This window comes from Egretta garzetta, unplaced genomic scaffold (genome assembly GCF_000687185.1).
Source record: "Egretta garzetta isolate BGI_Z169 unplaced genomic scaffold, ASM68718v1 scaffold218, whole genome shotgun sequence".
Lineage (NCBI taxonomy): Eukaryota > Metazoa > Chordata > Aves > Pelecaniformes > Ardeidae > Egretta > Egretta garzetta.
The window spans coordinates 49,100-58,484 of record NW_009260618.1 but is presented as its reverse complement, the minus strand read 5'-3'; the positions used below and the strand labels follow the sequence as shown (position 1 = coordinate 58,484).

General features: G+C 53.8%; 2 protein-coding genes across 2 annotated transcripts in view; both read left to right on the top strand.

The window, feature by feature from the left end:
* Positions 1 to 358: 358 nt before the first annotated feature.
* Positions 359 to 8,258, top strand: DNAJC27 (DnaJ heat shock protein family (Hsp40) member C27). Its single transcript, XM_035900731.1, has 7 exons — positions 359 to 857; positions 1,091 to 1,173; positions 1,725 to 1,794; positions 4,077 to 4,241; positions 4,691 to 4,813; positions 5,375 to 5,535; positions 6,919 to 8,258. The coding sequence occupies exons 3-7, from the start codon at positions 1,768 to 1,770 to the stop codon at positions 7,049 to 7,051; spliced, it is 609 nt and encodes a 202-aa protein (XP_035756624.1). The 5' UTR covers positions 359 to 857; positions 1,091 to 1,173; positions 1,725 to 1,767; the 3' UTR covers positions 7,052 to 8,258.
* Positions 8,259 to 8,986: 728 nt separating this feature from the next.
* The window catches only part of ADCY3 (adenylate cyclase 3), a 21,877-nt gene continuing 21,478 nt past the window's right edge, over positions 8,987 to 9,385 (top strand). The window contains exon 1 of the mRNA XM_035900724.1: positions 8,987 to 8,992. Coding sequence (XP_035756617.1) covers positions 8,987 to 8,992 — 6 coding nt within the window. The remainder of the gene's footprint in view (positions 8,993 to 9,385) is intronic.

Genomic DNA, 9,385 nt, shown 5'->3' with positions numbered 1-9,385 from the left:
GTCGAGATAAAGGCAGTTTAGTAAAAAAAAAAAAAAAAAAAAAAAGCAAAAGGAAAGGCCGCGCACGGTAGCAAAAGGAAAGAAAACAAGATTTATATTCCCTACTTCCCATTAGCAGGCGATGTCCAGCCTCTTCCCGGGAAGCAGGGCTTCAGTATCCATAGTTGTTCCTTCCCGAAGACAAAACGTCACAGAAGACAAATGCCCCCACTCCTCTTCCTTTTCCCTTAGTTTTTATATCTGAGCTGACATCACGTGGTATGGAATATCCCTTTGGTTGGGTTGGGTCAGGGGTCTTGGCTACGTCCCCTCCCAAGATCTTGCCCCCTTCCAGCCCACTGGGGGGGGGGGGGGAATATTGGAGGCACAGCCTTGATGCTGTTGGAGCACTGCTCAGCCGTAGCCAAAACACTGGGCTGTGACCAGCCTCTTTCTACACACCCCTAGAAAGCACAGCCCCATGCTGCTCGACCCAATACAACTGCTGACAGCACGAGGACTCCCTTGGGGCAGGCAAACGCCTCGCCGGTGGCAAGAAAATCCAGAAGGATCTTGCAGGACAGAGCGAGTGGGCAAAGAGGTGGCAGGTGACGCTTACCCTTATGGCATTTATCTCGTGATGGCTGATAGCAGCCGACTCCTCTGCTCTCCCTAAACCATATCTGCCAGTCAGGGGCAGAACTGGGGCTGGAGGGACCTGGCGGGGCCCTGAATCCACTTCTCAGGCTGCCAAAATGTTCTTCATGGCTTTTGGGGAGCTGACTGCCCCCAGGCCCCTGAAGGCACAGCTCCTCCAGGCTGGATATTTTCTGTAGGGGAATAAATCGGCGTTTCTTGGCACTCCAATCTCCAAACAGGTAAGGAATAACTGACACCCAGTGGCTTTTACTTTTTTTGCAGAAAGAAAACTGTTCCTGGTAAAGACTGATGCTTTTTTTGTGGGTTAATTAGTTGGTTTAGGGGCTTAGGGCAGAGTTGGTGTCTCTGCAGCCATCCAGCTGGCTGGGGGCTGGGGCAAATTCCATATTAATGTGAATGTTACGGTGTACGGTGCCCTCCTGCTGAGACTCTCTGCTTTCCTTTCTCCCAGAGCTGCATTATAAAGCGTTATTGTGAGAAGAGGTTCGTTCCCAAATACCTGGCGACTATTGGTATCGACTACGGCGTCACAAAGTAAGAACCTTTGCGGTGAGGAGCTGCAAGTGCTGGGAGAGTGGGATGAGCCACGCGGTCGCAGATGGCAGGCGTGGGTCTGCCGGGGCCTGGGCCAGGTGTCTGCTGCAGGGGGGGAGACTGGTTTCCACAGGGGCAGAGGGAAGAGGTGTGGTGGGGCTGTCCCACCTCCCCCTGCTCCTGAGTGACCACCCTGCCCTGAGCCAGGTGTGCTTGGCTCTACCAAGGCTGTTTAGTTGCCATGACGTAATCTGCATTTCTGCTTTAATAACAAAATAATCTGTATAATCTGCCTTCTTCTGGTAGCATAGCTCCCCGTTACCATGTTACATCCAAAGCTGGTGGGTATCTTCCTTGTCTGACCAGCTCTAGGGGCAGTTTTCTGGCCATTAAATCCCAGCACTCGGAACTTCTTGCTGATTTTTCTGTCCCCGGTCACCCAGCTCTTCCTTTGTAGAGGGCTGGCAGAGAGAAGGGGTGTTCCTGCAGGGACACAGCCTGTGCGAGGGCTGAAGTAGAGCCTTCTCAAGCATTTCCCTCTTCTCTTTCAGAGTGCAGATCAGAGACCGAGAGATCAAGGTGAACATCTTTGACATGGCGGGACACCCGTTCTTCTACGAGGTAAGGCAGATGCGGCTCCAGGCAGCACGCTGCAGGGCTGCCTCAGCCAACCCATCTCAGAAGCATTTGGCAGCCATCAGATTTCCTCAGATCTGCCCAAAATTGTGTTTGGGGGTGGGAAATTGGAAAATACATTTCTTACAAGCTTCCTTCGCTACACTACACCCCCTTCTTTCCTGCCACGGACACCGGGCCAGCACTTAGAAACCCTCGCTGCCTCTCTGTGAGCAGTGACTCCCTGCTGCTAAGGGTTGCTGAATCCAGGAGCCTGGTGGAGGTGAGGCTCCCCCAGTGCCATACTCCGAGGTGCAACCAGTAGCGAGGCTGAGTGCGTATCCCCTGTAGGCACACCTATACAAGATGTACATACATACACACATGCACAGACAAACACAGAAACATCCAGCACTGGCACAGACAGCGCCACTGGCCTCATCCTGGTCCCTCTGGCCGATCAGGAGAAAGAAAACAAAGTTAAAACTGGAACCTATAAAGCCACAAACAACTCTGATAAAAAGAATAACCCAACCACTTTCTCATAAACCACGGTTTGGCTTTTACAAGCTACCACTCATGTTGCTAGCCCTATTTCAAAGTGGCTCCTTGGGCTTATGAATCTGCCCATCTTGAGGTTAAATTTACTCAGATTGGAAGATTTTTGGAGCTTACCTTGGGCATCTGTAGCATACTGGCATCCTAATCCAGGACCAAAGAACTGCAAAACACTTGCAGTTGGACTAAGTGATCATTGTAGGTCCCTTCCAATTAAAGTCCCTTTCCCTTCCTTCCCCTTCCCCTTCCCCTTCCCCTTCCCCTTCCCCTTCCCTTCCCTCCCTATGTAAGTAATGAACAGTACTATTTACAAAAAGGAGGTTGCAGAATAAAACTTTAGGATTTGAGCACATAGACTACGACATCCGTTTTGGAGAGCTGGCACAAAGGAGTGATTGTGCTCACTGCTACTCACATTTCTTTTAAATTATAAACAAAGTAATAAAGTGGACCCAGAAGTGGAAGAAAGGAACATTAAATGTTTATCCAGTACAATCCAATTGTTTTAAGTGTAATGCATACTAATTCTTAATTCTAAATACACTGTTGATGCTTGGCGAAGCGCCATCCTGTGACTAATAAAAATGTATAGAATGTTAGGAAAGAGCAGTTTATTTACTGCTGTATTTATTTCGGTATTTAGCATTGGTGCGGCCTCACCTTGAGTACTGTGCGCAGTTCTGGGCCCCATCATTTAAGAGGGATGTGAAGGTACTGGGATGTGTTGGGAGGAGGGCAACAAAGCTGGTGGAAGGGCTGGAAGGAACCTCCTGTGAGGAGCAGCTTTGGGCTTCAGGCTTGTCTAATTTGGAGAAAAGGAGGCTGAGGGGCGACCTCATTGTTCCCCACAGCTTTCTGAGGAGGGGACATGAGGTGCTGAGCTCTTCTCCCTGGGATCCAGGGACAGGACACCTGGGAATGTTCAAAGCTGCACCAGGGGAGGTGTAGACGGGACATGAGGAAGCATTTCTTTACCAAGAGGGTGGTCAAACCCTGGCACAGGCTTCCTGGAGAGGGGGACGATGCCCCGCGCCTGTCAGTGCTTAAGAGGCATTTGGGCAGTGCCCTTCATAACGTGCTTTAATTTGGGTCAGCCCTGAAGTGGTCAGGCAGTTGGACTTGATGATCCCTGTAGGTCTCTTCCAGCGGAACTACTCTGTTCTATTCTAATGTCTGTCCTTTAGCTGAGCTTAGACCCTCATCCAGCAGCTCTTCTGGGGATTTTTGGTCTCCCCAGTTGCTGGCACTGCACATACGAACCACAGAGGCTGTAGTCCCACTCCAGCTGCTGGTACAGACCTCCTTACACACACCCACACGCACAGACAGACGTCCTGCCGATCCCTCCAGTAGCTGGGCATAGATGTGCAGTCTGCCCAGTGGCTGGCCTGGGATCCTCGCTCTGCCCCACTGCCTCACACATCTGCAAGCTGGTCTCTCGGTTGACTCCCAGACCTTCCAGTCTCCCCAGGAGCTGGTCTGACACCTTGTCTGCTCTTGTGCCTCTGTGCTTTTTTGTGCGTGTGGAGATGAATCTTGTATTTGGGTTATTACTATTACTAGGGTTCCCCCATCTGCCCTTTTTCTGTGATCTGTTTGTGTAGAGATAGGATTTTTATCACAGAATGTAAGAGGTGCCAGGTAAATGGTGATTCCCCCCCAGATCTGCCAGCCCATGTGCTCTCAGCCTGGCTGTCGCTGATGCCAGCACCCTGCCTTTGTCCCCACAGGTGAGGAATGAGTTTTACAAGGACACGCAGGGGGTCATCCTGGTTTACGACGTTGGACAAAAGGAGTCTTTCGACGCGCTGGACGCGTGGCTGGCTGAGATGAAGCAGGAGCTGGGTCCCCATGGGAACATGGAGAACATCGTCTTCGTTGTCTGTGCGAACAAGGTGAGCTGTGGTGGGGAGCCAGGCTGCGGTGCGGTCCTGATCTCCGGCCCTCAGGGCTCGTCATGTTCCCAGCCTGAGCCCAAGCTGTTGAGCTCCAGCTGCGGCAAGGGAAGTGTTTTTGAGTTGTAGGGAAGACTTCCTGAGAGCCAGATCTGTGTGTGAGGAGCACTGGAGACCGCATTTCAACGGGGTTTTGAGACTGTGGTGGCCACACATCAGTCAGGAAGGGATCAAGTAGAGGTGACTGTCTCTGGACAAAGGCCTTTTCACTTGAATTTTCTGTGCTTTCTTCCCACACTGCCTCCATCCCTTCAGGATGAGCAAACAGCCTCTCCAACCAGACATGCCCCTTACCCGCTAGTAGATGATCGGGGCTTGGAACTGCGTTCCTCCAGCTGCTGCTGCAGACCCTGGCTGAGCTCTGATCTCTGCCTTTTCTCCTGGTCTAGATCGACTGCACCAAGCACCGCAGCGTGGATGAAAGCGAGGGGCGGCTCTGGGCAGAGAGCCGGGGCTTTCTTTACTTTGAGACATCGGCACAAACAGGAGAAGGAATCAATGAGATGTTTCAGGTGAGGTGTAATGAAGGTGGTGAGGGCACAGGCACCACACTGAGCCAGGATTTGATGGCAGAATGTCTCCTGAGATGCCTGGATCCCATAAAACGTGTTGGCCCTCTGCCCCAGAGGTGTCTTCCCAGTGAAATGTCGCCCTGAGAACGCCGTAGCTGTTTAGCTCAGGATCACTGTTGGTCCTCCCAGTCCTGAGCTGGCCCTAGCACTGCGTTCCTCAAAGCTGATGATCCCTCTTGCTGCTCTGGGGATGTGGTAGCAGAGATGCCCATGTCACTTTTTCAGGTCTAGCACTGAGCTGAAGTGGGTTTGAGATAAATGTGGGGCCTGGCCTCCTCAGCCTGTACCATGGTCCTTGCAAGGACTGGATCCCCCCAGACTGGGGTATCTCAGCCCCCCACAGCCCAGGCAGCGGGGAGTGAGCATTCAGCAGTTGTGCAAATGCTCCCCCATGCTTTGGAGGATGAGCCCGCAGCCAGTGAGGGCAGCAGGGTCTCCTATGACACTGCCACCACCTTTGGGGACTGTTCCTTCCCGCTAACTCCTCCCTTGCGTTCACAGACTTTCTACTCGGCCATCATCGACCTGTGTGACAACGGTGGGAAACGCCCTCCTTCCAGCACGGGGGTCAGCTTCACCAAAGAGCAGGCAGATGCCATTCGCAGAATCCGCAACAGCAAGGACAGCTGGGATATGCTGGGGGTCAAACCCGGAGCCACAAGGTGAGGGAGATTGCAGCGTTTGCCTGGCTGTGTGTACTCTTCCTCACCCGGCAGGCCTGTTGCATCTGTGACCTTTTAGCAACCTGCCTGCTGATAAGCTCACCTTGGGTTATGTAGCAGCCGGGCACAAATATCTAGCCACAAAATTGAGGCAATGCAAAAGAAACCCTCGGTCCTGAGCACCAAATCCCCCCTTTTGACAAGACAAGCCAGGCTGGAGGCAAGGGGGCAGTGATGAACAGGAGAACTTCAGCCCTGTCAGCTGGCTGCCCTCCAGGCTGAGCCGTCTCTGGTCACTCACTCACCAGACGTGTTTGGAGCAGCTCCAGCTTTACTTTCCTTGCTCTCCAGGTCTGGAGAAGCTCTCAGGCTGCTGTAAGGCTGCTGCCTGCATTATCAAACAGGGATTGATGTTACAGCTCTTCCACCTGGAAACGGTACTTCCCCAAGACAAGCTTTCTCTTGTCGTCCTCAGAGGACCTCTAGTTGGGTGGAACTGGTCATTGCCTCTGTAAGTGGTCGGATATTGAATCTCCCAGTTCTGCTGTATGACTTGGGCTGCTAAAACAAGCTCCCAGAGCTATGTCTTGCTTTCCCCTCTCTGAAACACAAGGACTACCCTTGTGCACTCCTTATGGAGGGGCTGAAGAGCAGATTTTTGGATAACATATATCATTCAGGACTCACACATCCTCCCATTGGCTCTCTGAAATGTAGATGCTGAGCCTAAGCCCTCCTCCAGCCCCCTCTCATCCACGCGGAGAGATCAGCAGCTCTGCAGGGCGGTTTGTGCTGTGGTCACTGGCACGGACGGACTCACCTCCCTGAGGAGGTGCCCCCCCCCTTTCTCCACAGCCTGTAGCTGGAGTCTAGATGTCTGCCTTGGACCAGACACCCAGGGCTTAAAGGGCTGAAGTGATGTGCAACGCCTTCGCCCGGAGTGCGTAGGCAGTTTGATGCGAAGCTGAGTCAGGGTGTGTGTGCCCCCACGCTGTCTCCCAGCTTTCTGCTCTCGTGGTGCCAGAGGCTCAGCACACCAAGGCACGTGTCGCAGGCACGTGTCTGGCGTGACGGGAGCATTCGTGCTGGCGCAGTCCCGTGGCGGAGAGGGTGTATCTGCCCCTGGAGAGGGGTTCTACCCCCCTCCTCTCCTCATGCCACACCAAAAAGTGCCCTGTGTGCTTTTCTTCAGCTCTTTCCCCATAGCATCACCTCCAAAGCCCGGAGGTCCTTGGTGCCAGCAAAGCAAGGGTTCAAAAGTGTCTACACAGGGGTGTTTAGCACAGGGGGGAGCTCCTGACCCCACTGTGCTCTGCCAGCCGGGGCGAGGCTGAGCCGGGCTGTGTGTCGTGTGGGTCCCCTCACTCTTGTCGTGTCTCCTAGGGACGAAGTGAACAAAGCCTATCGGAAGCTGGCCGTGCTGCTCCACCCCGATAAGTGCGTGGCTCCCGGCAGCGAGGACGCCTTCAAAGCGGTGGTGAACGCCCGGACCGCGCTTCTCAAAAACATCAAGTAGGGAACAGAGCCGCTCAGAGCTGGAAACCTTCCTCTCCTCCCAGCTAGCTCCCAGGCAGGCGTACGGCTGTGGGGCACCCCTCTCCTCCTCACGCTCACCGCTGGCACGGACACAAGATGCTCCCAGCACCCGCCCTGGAAGCGGGACTGCATCGGACCGTAGTGCATTTGTGATATGGTGGAAAGGGGGCAGAATGCTGAGGAGGGGAGAGAGACCCCAGACCCCTCCCTGCATCCATGGCCTCAGGTCGTGGTCAGCCTAAGTGCTGAAAGCAGTGAGGTCCCCACCTTCCCGGATGCGTTACGCCTCCTGGGAGTTGCCAGTCGTGGAGGGGTTTGGATGTGTGGCACCCACCTCCTCATCACAGCACAGAGTCTCCTACCTCCACCTCCTTCCCCAAGCTCAACTCATTGGGAAGAGCCCCCAAGGCTGCAGGCCCTCAAGCCACGTGCTCCCTCTCTCCCAGCCCTCCGCTCACGCCACGCTGGCGAGCTTCGGGTATGTGCCACCAGCCCCTGTCGGGGACTGTCCTCAGCTGTGGGTGGCCCTGGCTGTTTGCAGGCAGGAGGAGGGTGTGGACCCAAGGAGGAGGCAGTTCAGCCCCCAGCATGGCTGCCTCTTGGCTCTGCCCTTCCTCCTCTCGTCCAGCCTCATCTCCCGAGCTTTGCCCGCATCGCAGAGCTTCGTGGGTGCCCACGATTTGCCTGCTCGCTTGGCCCCGCGGCGCTCCCGGGTTAGGTGAGCGGTGCAGGGGGCATATTCCTCCCCCAACCCTCTTTTCTCACAGCAGCAACGCGTCGCCCTGCTTTGGGGTTGTGTTATGGGTTGCTGATCAGCGGGTGGGTGCCATTTGCTCCCTCCAGGTCACAGCTGTTGTTTTCTTTGAACAGTTTTGGTGATTTAGAGGGGAATGTTGCTGCAAGAAGTGCATGCAGAGGCTTGGGATCTGGTCGTTGTGATCCTGAGGGAGGTCAGTGCTGTGATGGCTGCCAGGCTCTTAGGGGACCAAACAGGAGATCCCTTGGGGTCCTGTGGTTTTGTCAGGACCCAGTTTTATTTCCTTGCTGCTGTGTGAGCTTAGTAGGGAAGGTCAGGACACTAAGCTATGAAAAAAAAGCCACTGAGGGTGCGTGTATGTATCCTTACCCCACCATGCAGGATTCCTGTTCAAAAGTGTTTTCTTCTATGGTTAGTGCAATATTTTAATTTTTTTTTCACTTCAAGGCAGCTTTTCTGTGTTTCCTCTTCAAAATATATCATAAATCAACAGTAGATCTCTCCCTTTTTTTTGGCAGCAAGCGTTAAGGGACTTTAAAGCCAGTATCATTGTGCTCTTCCTCTGGTTTCTGGTGCGGGGTTGCTGGGAAGAAGAAATAAGCTGTCCTGCTAGGAAGCACTTTTTGTTTCTCCGGTGTCAAAATAACCAAGGGGAGATGTTGCTGCAAGAGGTTAATATTTAAAATAGCTCAATTTTTCCTCTCCCAGGTGCATAAAAAGCTGGGCTGGGGGAGATCAGCAGGACAGGCATTGGAGCTGTGGCATGTTAGACCGATGGCGTCTTGTTCCACACATTTTATAAACACTAAGGAATTCACTGGAAACCTCCCCAATTGTCTAGTGGAGGAAACCACTTAATTTTGGCTTCAAACCTGTTTCTCTGTGTTCCTTTTCCATTGAGGAGGGTAAATAATCCCGTTGCGCTTTGCTTTGGGGGTGACATCCCAGTGCCTGGAGCAGGTTAGAGGCTTCCTTGGCTCCTGCTGCTCAGGGGCTCTCCGTGTTGTGCCATGCCCGGGCTCTCCGTGTTGTGCCATGCCCGGTCCCTCCTGGTTGCTCCTCAGGTGACTCTGCCCGCCGGTCTTGGGGTTCCTCCCGTCTGTTTACCGAGCTGACCGGATGCTTGGAGATGATTACACACACGTGTCACGTCTAGCGATGCCGGTGACCTTCTAAGTTGTGTTATTTTTATAAATTAAACCCCCCTTTGGAACAAAGGAAGCCCTGTGAGCTGTCCTCCTGCGGCGACCGCCTGCCGTTAATGTTTAATTGCCCTTTGACTCATTTCTCTCCTCCCCAGCTGGGTCTGGCCGAGGCTGGTGGTGAAGAGCTGCCCTCGAGGGTGATGATGGAGGTTGTGAATCAACTCTGAAGGAGTGGGAGCCGGGTAAGGGATCAGTGCAGCTCCGCGAGTCCCACAGGGACGTGGTGCGGGATGCACCCAGCTGCAGCAGAGCCTGGCTCTGACCAGGGACCCAGGGGCAGAGGGGTAGCTCTGTCCTTGCTGCAGGCACACCCGCCTCCGCACCGGCAGCCCCGGTAGTGTGCTTCCTCCAT